This window comes from Malaya genurostris, chromosome 2 (genome assembly GCF_030247185.1).
Source record: "Malaya genurostris strain Urasoe2022 chromosome 2, Malgen_1.1, whole genome shotgun sequence".
NCBI classification, from domain to species: domain Eukaryota; kingdom Metazoa; phylum Arthropoda; class Insecta; order Diptera; family Culicidae; genus Malaya; species Malaya genurostris.
In genome coordinates, this window is record NC_080571.1 from 13,031,715 (window position 1) to 13,050,342 (window position 18,628).

Here is an 18,628-nt window from a genome sequence, read left to right on the forward strand (position 1 = left end):
TGATCGATTTCCACAAACTTGGGCTCAAATAAAAGTTCCTATAGTCTCATAGGTTGCTGTTTAATTTCATCCGAGTCCGACTTCCCGTTCCAGAACTATAGGGTGAAGTGTTTTTAATCATTTAGTACGACGATGCAAAATGAAGAAAATTTTTTTATTAACTTGACATAACTGTTTTGGTGAGGTTAATTCATACTCAAAGAGTATTTTTTATTTTATTCAAAATTGATAGAATCTTCTAGTGATATTTTTGGAAATGTAAGTAATATGAGAAAGGCATAATTACACCACTAGGTGAATTAAAAAAGGTTTTTCTTTCGCTACGACTAGTTGCGACATTGTAGCTAAATTGAGATAAGTTCTGTTATTTGCGTGTTGCTTTTTTTCAATTTAATTGTATAAGTAGCCTCGTTATAACTTTTAGCGTTGCCCAAGAACTCATTTGATTTCAAAAAAAATTGAATAACCTTGTTAGCATCACTTGATGCTAACACATGAATGTGAAATTCACATTTCCACACATTTGTTAACTCCCTCTCTCTCTCGCTCTGTTTCTCAGTCTCGGTACCAGAGCAAACCGCCGACTAGTTTGCCTAACTACAAACTAACTCTTCTAATTGAATCCTGGCTCCATTCGCGCTCTCGACACGTTTCTGAGGATTCGAAATGCACCGCCATCCCGTACGTGATTACTTCAGCACACTACTCTCCTTCCCACAAACCCCCCACCCTCCCATAACTCCTTTATCCAGGCTCGAGAATCACCGCGTTCATACTCGAAAGAGAGAAAGCTATAGCGACAAATCCGCAGAAGTATTCGTACTCATCGTACCTTAAAATTCATTATTATTATCATTTCCTGCCGTTTTCTTCCGACCGGCCATCATTCACAGATGTACCTGATCCAATTAAAAGTTGCACAATATCAAATGTGACCGCTTACACGGTACACGTGTCCTGCATCGCCGGCAAGGACGGGGGTATTCCGCAGCAGTTCCACGTTGACGTAAGTGATCATCCAACTTTTCCATTTGTCATACACGAACAGCGCCGTCATGTAACTTTTGCCACTCGTGAAAAGCGCCGCACGACTGGAGGATGAAAAAAAAACTGTTTCCCACAGGAAAAGGACGAATATATTTTTTTGTTGTTTTTTTTTTGCACATGTGTAGGATGTAAAACGAACCCATCGGCGTGAATCGTTTTTTTTTCTTCCCTGTTTGCATTCCGCGTTTCGACCATGTTGTTGCCATTCGCGATGTTATTATTTTTGTACCAGTTTTTTTTTCTTTTAGGTTGCTGTTAATTCCATCCATATTTTGTACGACTCTCTTCCTAGTCAAACAGTTCGTAAATTTGTTATCCTTCTGGTTGATTGACTTTGAACGCCGTCTTATTTTCCGTTTTTTTTACGGTCCAAAGATTTCTATAACAACGATGAGATTTCATGTCTCTTCTTTAGATTTTTAGATTTTGTTGGACCGTAGAAACAGATTCTTTCTTCCACCGAAAGAATTCACGGATATCACACATTTATCTGTTTTCCTTAAAGTTCGCAGTAACCGTGCATGTACAATTAACATGAAGATAACATAATCTCTTTTTCACGCACTCCTCGGTAGATTTTTGACGAACATTCGAAAAAGCTGCTCTTCAGTATCACTTTCCACGGTTCCGAGATGCTGCTGAAAAAGCTCCCCAGTGACACAAAGTTCATCATCAAGGTACGCGAAAAGTGTTTTCCGTTTCCCACCGCTTCAGTGGCATTATCTGTCTACTTTTATTCCATTTCTCACCTTCCTCAAATCCTTCGCCACACTTCCTCTTCCCGGCAATGTCAGATATAATGCGATTTTCAACCTGTCTGGGCAAGTTTTCAGCAAACGCGTTTTTATTTATTTCTTTTTTTTTCTCTTTCCACACCTTCAACAGATCACACCGTTCAATCTGCAGGGCACGGCACCGACCAGCTACCGTGTCAAAGCTCAAACCCTACCGGCTCCACTGCTGCGTACCGGTAAGTCCTACCTACGGTTATAGATATTATATTGTCACACGATCACCAGTAAAGTAACACCTCGGCTCTTGACAATTTTCGGTCTGTTTAGTGAATTGAACCGACCCGGGTGTGGCCTCCCGTCGAATTCGATACGATCCCGTCACGCTACATTGGCATCGTTCGACGACCGTGTTCTCGACCCGAGCCGGGGTGCGTTCGAATGCGTTCCGGGCTTACTAAGCTGATTATGATTACGTGATTCGTTTGACTTTGAAAAATGAAAAGTAAACTACTGAACCGAACCGGGGACCTAAAATTTTATCTCTATGTTTGCTTATTTGTTATTTAACAGCACCCTCGAAGGCAGTCCTGGTTCAGCTGACACCGCTTCTGGGAGCATTGGTTGGTGCCGCCATCACACTCTTCCTCGTCGCCATTTGTATTATCATTTTCGTAAAATTCAAGACGAAGGTAAGATTTTTTAAAGTTCCATACAATTGTGAAAGCACTTCCAACGTCCATTTAATCGAAAAAGAGAGAGAGAGAGAAAACCGCCAGCATAACCTTCGGGAAACAGAAACATTTTCGTGTATGATAAAATTAAAACATTCGATAAGAGTCGGTTTGGAACTTCAAATAATAAACCGACCACACTTTTCGATTTTGTTTTCATGATGAGCATCCATCAGCATTACAATGGTCGTTACTGAAATTTTCACAATACCGAACTCTAGAAAACGCAAGCACATGAAAATAATAATTTTTCAAGACTTCTTAAAAAAAATTACATAAATTTTACAAGACTTTTGCCTATAATTCACTTAAATAGTTAACAAACCTTTCACATTCGAGTAAAATTTGAGTGGATTTTATTGCAAACTCCCCTAAACTGCCCATACTTGCATATCAGTCCCCTGTGGAAAATCGGAATGTCGAGAAAGATTAGACTAAGCGCACAATTCTGTGAAGAATGTTCAAATTGGTATAATATCAAATTAAAATTTTAGCGTTGTCTCTCTAAGCAACCAAAAATTCCGAAGTACCTGAAAAGTATCCACTTTATTAGAGCTCTAAAGTACGCGTAGCACTTTATGGCATCTTGAACATACAGAACAAGTTCTGAGAAAACTTCCTCGCTGCATAAAATCTGTACAAAGAACTGCTTTAAAGTTTTTTTCTGTTGCGTCGGGTGAACAGTAGTTTTTGAATGACCATGGATACGAATTTTCAAAACCTGCTTTCGAGAAAAACGCGTTTAAAGTTTTATGTCTATAAAATCGAAGGAAACAATTTATTACTCTAGGGATCCCGTAGGGTCTAACATTTTCCAAAAATCATGATTTTTCTTTTATAATTTTTCATAATGAAACATATCAAGAATGTTTTGTAAAGTTTTTAGGTCAATCGAAGCAGAAATAATGGACCTGTGCGCCGAACTCTCACTTCTTCGCACTTCATTTTGGGTGATATTTCGTTTTGAGCTAAAGCGAATGTGTGTCGAATTCCGTTGGTTGTAGGTTAAGCAATCAGAAAAATAATGAAGAGAAACATTAACCGTTTAGTCGTTTGACAATTCTGCTGTCCGAAAACATAAATTCGAACAAATAATTTGTGGGCGAGACGAAGTTCGACGGGTCAGCTAGTTGAGAAAAGATTTCGTTCCTCAAGCTAACTCAAAATTGACAAAAATCGGTATGGGACTGATATGCGAGTATGGGCAGTAAAATTGTTCTCCAATTTCATCGTACTAATTCTTCTCAACACAAAATTCTCTCAAATTATATTACTATTTCCCACAAATCTTACACAAATTTCATAATAATGAAATAAGAAAAGAACAAAAAATGTCCACAATTTTTTATATTTTGGTTGTGGTCATTTGCCTCTCGAGCCAAAAAAAATTCCTGGCTCTATATGTGCGGGGCTGGGGTTCGAACCGAGGTAGGCTTCGTGAAAGGCGGTTGTTTTGTCCATCACGCTATGCCCGTTCCCAACACAAATTTTATAAAAAAGCGACTCAAAATGATCGATTGTACTCATATTTAACACTTTCATGCTCAATTTTTGCTAAAATGTTGTTTGTCGGTTTTCACAGCGATTGCATAACCGTTTCTATACGAGAAAGGCAAAAAGGTGAAATCTGATCTCATGTCAAAAGGATCACTTAACTTAGAGTCAAATTATTTTTATATTATTTTAAAATCGGTTGGATTCGAAATATTTTCAAATTTATGGAAAAAACAATCTGTTAAAACGGGATCAAATTTCACGCTCAATGTTGTTTTACAAATTGCATGAAATTTGAGTTCGAGTTGAGTGAAAATTATGTAAAAATTGTGATAAAATATTGACATCTTCAATCAATGGATTGCGATGTAATCCAGGAATTGCTTGTGACCAATCGGGCTAAAATTTCCACTCACGTTATTAACTTTTTCAAATTTTTACTCATGGTTGTGTAAGAATGGAATGAAGTGCGAGTTAAGCTTGGGTGGAATTTGGCAGAAATTCGAGTTTATTGGGAAGCAACTCGTATGGTTTTGTGAAAATTTTATTTAAATTTCTTGCAAAAATTCCAATACTGTAGAACAATGCGATTATGCAAAACTGTTTTTCAATTATCAAGCACATTAAAATAATAATTTTTCAACACTTCTAAACAAAATTGCATACATTTTACCAAACTTTTGCCTATAATTCATTTAAATAGTTCACAAACTTTTCAAAATCGAGTTAAATTTGAGTGGATATAAAATCTTCAAAAAAATTGTTCTCAAATTTGACACAAACATTTCACAGATAAATTTTCAACATCCCACAAGTCTTACACAAATTTCATAAAAATTTAATAAGAAATAAAGAAATAAAGTCCACAATTTCTTTTTATCATAGAGGCTTTGAATTGTTGGTCATTGAACTCTTGAGCCAGAAAAATTGTCTGCGGGGATGGAAGTCGAACCCACGTAGACTGCGTGAAAGCCGATTGTCTTATCCATCACACTATGCTCGTTTCCCATACAATTTTTTTTCAAATGTGACTCAGATTTCTCGATTCTACTCATGTTTAACACTTTCGTGCTCAAATTTGGCTAAAATGTTTGCTAATTTTTGACGAAGAATCTTCATGAATTTGCATAAATTTAATCAAATTTTTTATGAAATTTCTCAGAAATTTTGTGTGTTTCACACAAGATTAATATATTTTTTTCTCAAATTCCATATATTTTTTTCACAAATTCAAGAATACGTCTCAAATTTATCAGATTTTACAATTAAGACTTACGATTAAAATTCAACGGAAATTTTACACGAATTTAATGCAAAAAAGACTGAGTGCAAATTTATTGGAAACTTTAGTGAATTTTTTTTACAAATTTTAGACAAATAACTGTTATTTTGCAAAAAGAGTTCTTTTAATTATTCGGAATTATTTACACACAAGATTTTATAAATTTCACCAAAATTCAGCTCACATTTGACAGATATTTCTTGAAATTCATGAGCCAGTTTCCCATTTATCCCATCTTTAAACTTTGAAGATTTTGCTGGATTTTTATCAAATTTCTAGCCAACTTGACCTAAATTTTACATTTAATTTGAGTCGGATATCTAAAAACCATTCAAAAATTTTTAACAAAATCTGGACAAATTTTGCTTAAATTTCACACTTAGTATCATGCCAGTTTCGCTCAAGTTTTGCACTAAACTTCACTCAAGTTGTACGCAATTTTCGCACAGGGCTTGCAATAGTTCTCCCAAATTATACAAAACTAAAAACAATAAAATTCTATTCAAATGTCGCTCATTTTTACTAAGCTTCTTTATTAATTTCCAAATATATTACTAAAAATGTTCTCACAATCTCTACTCGGAAAAAAAGACTCGTACAAATTAAATTGACAACCTTTCAAATTTTTCATACATAATTGAACTTTAGACAAAATTTGCATAATTTTCCCACAAATTTCAAATTAGTTGCTACCCGTTAAACTCAAAGGTTGGTTAAATTCCACATACTCGCAAATTATAGACAAATAAATTCAATTTTTTATCATCTCAAAGTTCACACAATTATAAACACATAAATTTTATTAAAACTTGACTCACTTCTATACGACATTTTTCAAAATAATTCCAGAATCTAATACTGAAAAAGTTCATGCAATCTTCACTGAAATTAAAAAAAAACAACTTACACAAATTTAATAAACACTTCCCACGTCAGTAGTGACATTTAAATTGCACTTCGATACAAAACAAAAGTGTTCTGCAAAATAGCAGAAACTTTACGTCTGCTTAGTGGTTCCAATTGAGCTGCCGAGTTTTGCATAAAGCAGTTCAATTTGAACTGCCATGCACTGATGATTCAAAGACGAAACGTAAACATATTGAACTTCCCAAAATATTTAAAATTGGAAGAATTTTACGTGAATTTCGAGCGAAATTTACATACATATTTTACAAATTTCATATGAGTTGCTACCCATTAAACTCAACTTTGGACCAAATACCATCCTAGTTTCAGTCACATTTGAACGACTGAATGCAAAACTGGTATACTACTTAGTATGATAAACCCGTTTTAATAAATGCTTAAACTGGATGCAAAAATGTATAGAAACTTTTTTGCATCATTTCAATTACTTTTACATAAATTTTAAAAAATGATTGCAAGAAATTTCTTCGAAAAAAATTTAAGCCTTTTATTCAAAACTTTGACCCATTCATTTTAAGCTCTTACAAATTTACACAAACTTCATGCAAACTTCACAAACACCCTTCATGAATTGTTTGAAAAATTCAATTAAAATTCCTTCTAAGTTTCGATGTTATTTTAGACTCAGATTTTGAAATTTCTGTTTTTTTACTCAAATTCAACTCAAAATATAATGAAAAGTAGAGTAGATTGAAAAAAAAAATAAGTTCATTCTGCCCTAAAGACGAAGGAATATTCCTTCGAAACGTCGGTCTTCAACGCAAAATAAGTATTTTGTGAAGCAACCTTTGACAAAAAAAAACATCTTACATCAATTACATTCGCCTCGTCGGGCCAGAAAAGCTTTCTGACCCTATGTGCGGGGTTGAGGATCGAACCGGGGTGGTCTGCGTGAAAGGCATCGACTAACCTTCAGGATAATTGATCAAGATTCATATTAAAAACTCAGTAAAAGGATAAAAACGGAGTAAAACAGTACAACACGATTCGTTCGATCATTAAATCTGTCCGTTACAAGGGGAGGACGCTTAGAACAATGTGCCAATCACACATAAACACAATGCGTTGATGCATTTATCAATATTGGCACTTTCGTTTTCATACAGTTGCACAGTTGCGGCACACAAAGGGCTCAGTTTTGACAAGTAGCTGTTTCATGGGGCACAGAGTGGCACACTTAGACTCACAGTATGTCACGTGTTTTTTTAGAGGCACAATATAGTTTGTGTTAAGCGACTCTCCCCTTGGTCCGTTATCTATGTTTTAGGGGTTTCTTCGTTCTTGATTTTGGTCAAATGCAATCAGTCTCCTTTCAGAATGTGATAGAAGGTTTAGTTCAAGATATAAATAATTAAAAAAATTGGGATAGAAGGGGTCAAAGGCCTAGTACTGTCATTTCTACTACACACCGAAACCTCCATATGCGAATTCAACGGGGTTTCGTAAGTCGAGGTAGTTCGTAAAAAAAGTTCACGTTATTTGGGATTAAGTTCGTAAAACAAGTTTTGTGTAATGAATACGGAAACCCCCAATTATGTATTATTATTTTCGGTACGGATGTGAAGAATAGGTACAAAAAAAAGATGTTTGGGGTCTTTTCAAAGTCCAAGATAGCGACTTCCTGTTTAATATTTTTTCTTAAAAACCTTACAATTTGGATATTTTCGAAGCGGGTTTGATGAGTCGAAAAACAATGTTTGAGGTGGTTCTGAAATTCAAGATGCCGACTTCTAGTTTATTTATAATTCTTGAATGCTATTACAATATGGATATTTTCGGAATGGATTTGATGAGTAGAGGTCAGAAAACGACGTTTGAACCGGTTCTGAATTCCAAGATAGTGAATTCCGGTTCATTGATTTTCCTTGAAAACCCTTACTTATTTTTGGAACGGAACTGATGAGTACGTGCCGGAAAACAATGTTTGGGATCGTCCGAAATCCAAGATGGCGACATCCGGTTTATTGGTATTCCTTGAAAATCTTCACAAGATTGAACATTTTCGAACCGGATTTTATGTGTAGGTACTGAAAAACGATGTTTGAAGTCGATTCGAGATCCAAATTCCGTTTTGTTGTTTTGTTGTTTCTTGAAATTTAATTAAATTTCAAAACTAGCTTAAACGTTGTTTTCTGATATCCAATCTTTTTCAACAATACCCATATGTTAAGGGTTCCGGTATCTTTTTTTATGAAACCACTTCCGAAAATTCTAATATTGAAGTCGTCAGTTTTGGTTTCGGAACAACCTCAAACATTGCTATCCACATCTAACTATCAAATCCGTTCCAAAGTATCCCAATTATAAGAGATCCCAAAAAATATCTATAAACAGGAAGTCGCCATTTTGGATTTCGTAACGACTCCAAACATATTTTTTCAGCTCCTACTAATCAAATCCGGTCCGAGAGCACCCAATCCAATCAAAAATTTCACAAATTCGCCATCTTGAATTTTGGAACGACTCTAAACATTGTTAATCTGTTCTGAAAATACCTATATTGTAAGAGTTTTTACGGAATATCAATAAACTGGAAGTCGCCATCTTGGATTTCCAAAATACCTCCAACATCATTTTCTGCAATCTACCATTTAACCTTTTCACGACCATAAGATGTCCAGGACAAAATATGTCAGTACAACACAATATTTTAGCTATTGTGGGTGTAAAGCTCGTCCCGGGTTGGCGGTTCAATGCATAGAACGCAGGTCCTACAAGCCAGTGGTCGTATGTTCGAGCCACGACCTGAAAGGATTCTTAGTGTCAGTAGGATCCATACTACTAGCCGTGCAATGATTCTGTACACTAAGAATCGGCTGCGAAGTCTGTTGAAACAGAAAGGCCAAATTCCACAAAAGGAATGTAATGCCAAGACTTTGCTATGGATGTAAAGTAAAAGAATTTCACCAGAAAAACATAGCAGGGTGCATAAGGTTTATATAATTTCATGGAAAATATTTTTCCCTATGATCCTCAGAAATAAGTAAACGAATAGTTGGGTTTATTATATCGTAATTTGATTTATTGCTTTAATTGCTCTAATTATCAGAATACTTGTACTTGTTTAGCACACGTAGACGTTGCACATAACACTTTTAATATGTGTTTTTATTTTCTATACGTCATTTTGCACAAAATTTTTTAATTCGTAAAAAATGATTACGACATTTGGGATTTGGTTCGTAAAAAGAACTACGCAAAAAGAGGTAAGTTAAAAAAAAGTATTCTAAACGGATGTTTGGGTGTACATCCTTGGGATGCTGGAGTTCTCTTTATAATATGAGCTCATATTGATAGGTCGTATTTGATCTGCTTCAGTATGATATAACGAAGTCCAACCGAATATTATCAATGATTTGTTTTTAATCTTTTGAAGACGTAAAGCCTGAGTTTGATCGGTATCTTACAAGCAAAACAGATTGCAAAAATAACATGTGAATGCACCAATGTAATGAAAACTGCGGAAAAGTTACGTCAGCGACGGGACTCGAACCCGTAGCTAGCTGCTATCCGAGGAAATTGTTTTGCCATTCGAAAACACATGAAGAGACAGCCTAATTGACTAGAAGAACCAAACATGCTTCGCTTTATTTGGCCGCCACAGCATTCAATTATAGTCCTATCTCTATTGAAACCCATTCAACAGAAAAAACACACACACACACACACACACACACACTCGCACACCGCACCGCCGTCAGATGTTGATTTGAGATTTTCTTTTGTCCCATAGATTTGAAATCCTGGTACCTGTGTTTGTTACTAGCTCGTGACATTAGTGGCAAAATAGTACAAATTTTTTTATTATAGTGAAATTGTATGGAGTTGATTTTTCTTTTCAAAACGATTTATATTCAATCGATTTGTCAAAAAATTTTGTATCAAAAACAATTTTTTTAGTGGTCTGCAGGTATTTCGGTTTTGTGTTATATTGGCAAACTAGATAACAATCCAGTAAAAAAGAGAAGTTGCATTAAAATAAGCAGCGATAGCGTTTTGTGTGTTCCTTCTGAAAACGTGGAATCAATTTTGCAGACCATTTTACATAACAAAAAGTGCTTTTGTTTTATTGTATTATGCTTCCAAAATATATATCGAGTTTTTGAGCAATTTGTTACCTTCTCCACCATACTCGCCCGATATTGCTCCCAGCGACTATTCTGCCGTTATAAAACTTTCTGGAAAGACGTTTGAATCGAATGATAAAATCTACTCTGAGACTGAAAAACTCTTTTTTTTCTTTTAGAAAAATCGTTGTACGGTGTAGGAATGTTTCATTGCATTTCATGGAAAATACATTGATGGAAAATTCGATATAGTTTCCTTAGTTTCCTTATATTACATTTTGGTGGGGAAAGGGTTCCAATAAGCTTTTTACAGCCCTGTCCAAAACGTATTGCCCTCCCCGTTAATTTGTATCATGCCGAATTAGCGCATGCGCGCCATATAAACGCCTCTTTCAATATGAGGAAATTACATTGTTATCCAGCATTGAGTTACTATTTCTACTCTAATAGATCCTAACTAAAACTAGTGTGCCAATAGTCATCTCATTAGTTGAGCCACCATGTTATTTTAGCGATCACTCGACTTTTAATAAATGAATTGTGATAAAACCGAATACAAAGTCTTTGCCACTTCTCTAAGAAGCAATAACGCATAGTAATAGCTCGGAAATTGTTCAATACTGCTGTTTTAGCAAAACAAAATGTTCCAAATTTCATGTTACTTCTGAAGTTAATCTATCAAACAGAGATAACAGATGTCCCTATAACAAATGGTTCTCGTATATGAAATGACTAATGGATTTGAGATGAATGGGGGTACCTTTACCCAATTTCTATCTCTTCTAATGGTCGATCGCTAATCCTGAGCTGAAACGGTGGCCATTATTACCATTCTTGCATGCAGTTACTCTTACACTTCACTCACACATCATCCCACCCATCAGGTCCCAAACGATACATCCTCACAATACAAACTGGATGAACATCGTTTGACAGCTATCAGTGGTTTGTCCATTAGTTAAGTTATTATTATTTCGTTCTATTCTACAATATTCTATCTCATTTCACAGTAATCCATTGTATACAAACCACCAATAAACGTCAAATATGGACTCGATTCACCGTTCACCTGTTGTCATCGTGTGACACCCAATTGGAATACGTTCACTCCACTTAACTTCCACTTCACACTGGTAATAGGGACCGGTAGTATGAAAATAAAACATAAAAAGAGCTCAGTTAAACCCTACCGGCCTCTCCAACCCCGGATGTTGGAGCGTATTGCAATCAACATCTTATTCAAATCGTTTCATGCCTCACTCAATAAACTCAAGAATTAAACTAAAAGTTATAACACATATTTATATTAAATTGTAACAATAACTAATCGTATCTGATGATAATTGCAATACCGTCAAGCCCATCAACCACGGGAGGGACATTGATGGAAAATTCGATATAGGGAACAAAACAGTTTTGTTCTCTTTGTCAGACTAAGGATTTTTTGTCCGACCTATTAAATTTTAAAAAAAATCATTCTCAGAGTATCCATTTTTGCGAGATTACACCAAATATTGAAAATATATTCCGAAAATTAGGTTTTATTTAGGGTTTTATAAAAGCTTATAATTTAGTGGTTATGAGCAAATCCAGAAATTAACGCAGATAAAGTGGTAAAATCAGAATGGATTTATTTTTCAATTTGATGGATGGAAAGACCGATTCGACACAAGATTGATTTTTAAAAATAACGTATATATTTTTGCATGCACTTTCTTCAAATCGTGATAACTATAAATTGAACAAAAATCAGGGTTCTAGAAAAAATCTCAGAAACCCGTTTGTGCAGTCTTAAAAAAATATAGACTGTGAGAAAAAGTTGAAATTAGAAAATCAATCGAAAAACTGAAATTTAGGAAAAAAACGTCTCTTTCACATATTTTTAAACAATTTTATTTCAAACCTTAACTCAAATCCCACATTTTGGTGGAATTATGGTTAGTGTGAATTTAAAAATGACGAAGTCACACTAAAATAATTACGTAGTTTTTCCAAAGTGTTTACCATTTTATATTTTACAATTTAATGGAACACGTAGTCGGAGAACTGAAAGCTTTGAAGCGTAAGGCTGATATGAAAAACAACCCAGCCCTCCGCCTGACAGATGGGTCCAGCCAGACCTTTCTCAAACTAGGGGAGACCGGGGTTAGAGTTAGTTAGGATTAAGCCAGACAGCTCAACTGCCTTTGAACCAGCAATTATTTCGATCCATGGATTGGTTTTGTAAACGCGCTTTCTGATTCCAATGCTCATTTCTTGCTGAATCCAGTGATTATTGAGTGTTTCCAATCACGTGCAAAATAAAATTATTATTGCGTCTTTAGGCTGAAATTAATGAATCCAATTGATTTAATAGTTTTTTAGGGGTTTTGGTACTGCAAGAGAAACCGGTTTGTTCTCCCGCACACAACTTTTTCACTTTCCATTCGTCTTCACTGGTGGTAGTTTAAGTTCGACTGCCAATGCCACCTCGCGGTACCACACAAAGCGCCTAGCAGATGGGAAGTTAATACTATTTTCAAAACATCTTTGCTTTTTGCGCAACTAAAGGTAATTAATTGTAATCTTAAAATTAACACTCAAACGCTCGGGTAGGGATTTTCAACGAATTTATGTTTTCAAAAAATCATAACTCTTGATACCGTTAATCAATTTCGATGCGTCCAGTGTCAAAAAAAAACAGATTTTATTCTAGTCCATGCTGACTCATACGGAACCGCAGCGGTCCAAAAACACCGGAGTTATTCCAGATCGCGTTGGGGTATGTCTGTTCTGCCGTGAGAAGTATGTTATGAAGGTGGCAGAAAGTAGTTGATCAAACAGTTCTAAGTGGAAAGTACTTTGAATTTAAATCAAAATCTCGAAAATATGCAGATCAACTAAACTGGAGTTCCCAAATTAGTTTTGAAAGTCTTTTAACAACTTGAAAAGTCCTGAGATGAAATGCCATGTCAAATTTCAAGCACAATTCTATGGGACCACAATGGGATTTACCGGAATTGGACATTGCATTTTATGAGCTCTAGTAAGTCCTTCACATTTTATACAATTTTTGTGTTTAATACTTATATAAAATTTTATGTATCAAAAACTTCTAACGGCAGAACAGACATACCCCAACGCGATCTGAAATAACTCCGGTGTTTTTGGACCGCTGCGGTTCCGTATGAGTCAGCATGGACTAGAAGAAAATCTGTTTTTTTGACAACGGACGCATGAAAATTGGTCAACGGTATCAAGAGATATGATTTTTTGAAAAAATAAATTCGATGAAAATCCCTACCCGAGCGTTTGAGTGTTAAAGGGATTGACATTTCAAACTAGACTGAAAAATGCTCACGAATTTTGAAATCTGTTCTAAATCCAAGATCAACAAATTCGAAGCAAATAAAATACACGCACAGCCTAGTTAATAAGACTCCCGAGTAGAGTGTGAGATTAAAAAGAAAACTCTATTTGATGTTGTGCTGTTCGTATAGCATTATTAGCATTAGCATTAGCATTAGCATTAGCATTAGAGACCGCCCGTGTGTTGCTACTCCGTTATTGATCTGGACCAATTGAGATTGCAAAATAATTTTTTGAATAACACATTGTTTCACACTGTGCAAACTGTATTGAACCATGCATGCTGATCAATACCGACGCCGGCCACGTCCGAATGCAGATCTACTTGGGAGGGAAAGGATTGTTAGTTCGATGCATGTTGCTACTAAGAACCGAGGAATCCTCTGCATTCCCACATGCATCACAGGAGAGGATACTTTGTTAGTAAATGTTTTAATAATGTTATCATGTGTTTATTGCTCTGGGTAGCCGGCTACCAAGAATGTTTTTAAGTATTATCGTTTTATGTGTTACTTTGTGCTGGCAATATAATGCACGAAACAGTCAATCTCCGAAATTGACAAAACTCCGGACAGCCGGCTGTCGAGTATGCAGTCACTCGTTTATGCATCTACCTTTCGCGTTTTTTTAGTCATGCAAAAAACACATTCGGATTGATATCATCATCTCACTGCTAGGTGGATTAAGCACGTTTTTATAAATGAAACTACGTGATACAAAATAAACGAGCGAAAAGGATTTAGACAAAAAAGTTGATTAATTGCATTGAAATATTCTAAACAGTTATTATAAAATCATTTTAAATCACCAAACAAAGGTCAACAGATTTCACACGCGTCTTGATTCTTTATTATTTCCGCTTTATTATTTTAATTATTTATTAAAATTATTAATTGGTTATATTAGTTGATCTGGGCAGCCGGCTACCGAGAAAAATATTAATTTACTGTTTGAAATATTAATATCAAGTGTTTTTTACTATGTATTCAATATACCGATACATGTCATCTCTGTTATTAACTTTGTAATATAAACGGATTTGCGCAATGGTTGATTTTTATCATTCATTTTATAATCCTGAAAGACAATCAATAACATGGAAGAAGAAATCATTCCTAATAAAACTTTTCTACGAAGCTAGACGGAAATTGATAGGTTGAATAAAGAGATGATTTAGTAAAATAGAGTAATCAGAAGTAAAACATTGAAAATATCTGATAACTGAAAGGAAAAAGAAACTCCTGCAATTGTCGCCTTTTACGACATGGAAGCAGGAACCCAGTGGATCTATTCTTGGTTCATTTTTTTCCGCCGGATTCCACACGGCATCTAGGCTGGTACTGTCCGGAGAGAGCTAATAGGTACTATCAATCTCCTAGTGGACCCCAGCCCCTAATTTGATGTTGTGCTGTTCGTATATATCGATTACTTAATTTGCTATCGTTTTGGTCGTTTTAACGGTTAAAAGATCAAAATTGAAAGCAAAAAAATGCTGTGTGACATCAAACTGGAAACTAGTTTTGCTCTCAGTGAAAGCACATTGAAAACTTAATATGATGTAGATTTTTTCGAAATGACACGTCACGAGCATAATCTAAAAATAGAACAGCCAAAAAAGGTCCGGGATAGTATACATTTGTGCGATATTACTCGCAAGCAAGAAAAAAGATTTTATGCAATCTCCATATTAGTCGGAAGCAAGAAAAAAGATTTCATGCAATCTCTCCACACTATTGCGGAGAGAATCCGGTTTCGAACTTAGGTGTTTTGAAATGTGAATTTTAGGCGATTGCTATGGACTGTAAGCGCTAGCTATCAGGAGATGGAAAATGTTCGGTTATATGACAAGCAGTGTTGTTTCACAAAGTTGTATACAGGTAGTTTCTGTCAGTGCACAATCGTTGTGTCGCTTCCATCCCGCATCCACCGTGAATAGCAGTGTGGCTATTTGAGTACAGTATAAAAATGTTCTCTACACTCTTAAAATAATCCCAGTGATTTTACATCTCATTAGATGCACATAAATGGAGTGTCGCAGTTCACGCAAATTCACGTGGAAGAACATTCAATATTGTGTCTAAAACTCCATGACATGAAATTCGTTGAAAAAAAAAATATTCTAATAGCAACCGCCTCGACTTGAACCGAGAATCATTGGATCGCATGTACGTCTGTTAATCGGCTGTGCTACAGAAGCATACATCTGCTTGGTTGGTAAAAGGTGCTCGCATAATGCAAGTTACTGTCGAAACCAGTAAAATTCAAGCTAATCTAACATTAAGTCAATAGAAATGAGATTTTCCGTCATTTGACGAATTAGGTCTGTATGAATTACATCGTATGAGGAATTAAGTCACCTGTATTATTCCATTTTTTTTGTGTGTATGTCCTTCTCATATCCAAAACTGTAGCATTCAAACATTATAACATCAAATTGAGTTATCTACTTGATCGCATATAACTCGCACATGTAATCACTTTGAAATACGAATTTAGAGGCTCTGAAGACCGAACCGAACCGACAGTGAAGTCTTTTACAACACAGGGAACGTGAATTAGGAATCCGTCAATAAGGTATTCCAGATCATTTGTTTTTTCGGCTAATTGGGACAATGAACGATTATCTCGCTTCTGACCACAGATAGAACCAGAATCTCTTCAGTTCTTGTGTATACTTATAATTTACGATCATTTGATGCAGAATTAGTCCTGTGACTCAAAATTATGAAGATTTAGTTAGTCGGGTTCTTTAGAAAAGTGTATTAAAGTTTCAAGATCTATTAGATGATTGATAAAATACTTCTCATAGCATCTAGCGTTAGTGAGAATATGAAGAATTGTTTTGAAGAGGTTCTTCGACACAGTTTGTGGACTACTTAAGAATATACAAATTAAACATATATTTTCTTGGTGGCTCCTCTAAGCCACTAAAGTATTATTAAGAATTAGCTCTAGGTTCTGAAATCTGAGACATTCAATGTTCGATGTTCGAACTTCGTAAACAATGCATTTTTCCATACTGCTGGATATAAAGTTATGGACATTTTCAGAACGGATTTGGCGAGTAGATTATTTTCGCCATCCAGGTCCCCGATTTCTTGATGCACTGAGAATAATGATCTAAAAACTTTGGAATGAACTTCGCGACGTCGTATGATTACAAATATCGAAACATTTTTTTAAAACTGAACGCAAAAATTGTTACAGGATCGGATACTTAACGTATCTAGAAGGAAATAGATGACGTCAAATATATTTCTCGTATCAAATTCTGAAATAAGCTCCTTCTACGGCAGACCATCAGCGAGATGGGAATGCCAAAGCCACTATTCAGATTGACCTGCTTCAGACAAACGTGGTACCGATGATCGCCAATTTATCTAATGCCTCACAGACGTGTGGTTTGACACTAATATTCTCGTGGATAAAAAGATAGAGCATTATTTGCGTAAAAGTTGAAAAAATGTTAAAACAATCGTTTCTTCGCGGTTATGGTTGCGGTCAACTGCAGGATCTCGGCAGGATGTCAAAGCATTTTTGTAAAAGGCAACAAAGAATTGAAGAAATAATTCTTCCATTGAAACTTAACTTTGTATTTTTGTGCTGCCATTTGAAATTTGCTCAATTTCAATGTATTCACTAAGTTGTTGATATTATTATTTTCATTTTTTGAGTTTCACAAAACTTTTGCCTTTAAACAGCAAAATGCTAACACAATGTGATATTAATTGAAAATTTGATGAGTCGATATCATATTAGGATTTCAATCTGATGTTGCTATCATAATCAAATATCAATTTGTTATAATTTTGATGTTAGACTTTACTCGGGCTGTCACTCATTAAAATAATAATAGCCTGCTTAGATTGGTTGTTTGCTTCCCCAAACAATTATCATTCCCCTGTACAACACACAGCACAGCTTGAGATGTTCGTTGAATTTCCAAGTACAGTCAGTTTCTTCAAACCACCTGGTCAAACATAAAATACAAATAAAATTTGCATATTCCTTCATCACAGACTAGTTAGTTCCGTACGAACAGATCCATTCCATTAATATTGACTGGATGATAGTTTGACACGAGATACCGAAAAGAGTATCTTCAGTCTCTCCTCGTCTCAAGCATCATTGTTTGTCTACGGCCTCACTCTGGCATTGTTAGCCAATCTGGAAACGAGTACGAGCTGTGCGAGGAAGAATGCAAAACTGCAAGTTCATTTACTTTATTATTCCATTTGGAGCAAATTGCAGTTGCAATCTCTTGCTAAAAAGGATCACGTCGACGCCGTCATCGTCACCGGCTGCTACAAATGAAACAGACTGACGTTTTCTACACTCAATTGATGCACTTTCAAGATTAGCTACAGATCTTCAAAGACCGGTCGGAGTTCCGCAGTGATTGAAGCTTCCTTTGTGTGAAATGCTTTTAATTTTATTTATATTCTCGTAATTAGATTCGTTCCCGTCGAGTCGAGTGTGCTGGCCGCTGTACGAAGAGCGAACATTGTAGATAGTGCCAACGGGAGTGCTTTGATACTTGCGCCAACATACCGATTCACGGAACGTGCTTCCAACGTTTTCCATTTTGATTCGCAGAAAAAGCATCACCCGGCGGCAACAACCGAACAGGACAAAGGCAGCGCCGAACCGTTGAGCCGGAACATCGGAAGTCACAGCAGCATCGACGATAAGAACCCGGACGTGATACCGCACGAGAACAGCGAGGACGACGACGAGAAGCAGTTCGAGCGGTTGGCCTTGGACACCGAACGGCTGAAGTTCACCCAGCCTACTGTGAACTTTTCGCCGACGCATCTGTCGCCCACCACCGGGAATGGACTGAAAAAGCAGGTGGGTTTCGGAAATGTTAACCGTGCTAATTGGCTTCCATGGAAACGTTCGATTTTGTGAAATCTGATGTATATTCAATAATTGACAGGATATTTTTTTTCTGTATTTAATCATGTTAATTCTGACAAGTGCACGGATTGCTTCTGA

The 18,628-nt window shown here is 35.9% G+C and overlaps 1 protein-coding gene across 1 annotated transcript in view; it reads left to right on the top strand.

Moving 5' to 3' along the window:
- Positions 1-18,628, top strand: part of LOC131430499 (nephrin) — a 422,669-nt gene that overhangs the window by 388,859 nt on the left and 15,182 nt on the right. The window contains exons 14-18 of the mRNA XM_058595533.1: positions 894-1,006; positions 1,623-1,724; positions 1,933-2,017; positions 2,352-2,470; positions 18,227-18,481. Of these exons, the coding sequence (XP_058451516.1) occupies positions 894-1,006; positions 1,623-1,724; positions 1,933-2,017; positions 2,352-2,470; positions 18,227-18,481 (674 nt within the window). The remainder of the gene's footprint in view (positions 1-893; positions 1,007-1,622; positions 1,725-1,932; positions 2,018-2,351; positions 2,471-18,226; positions 18,482-18,628) is intronic.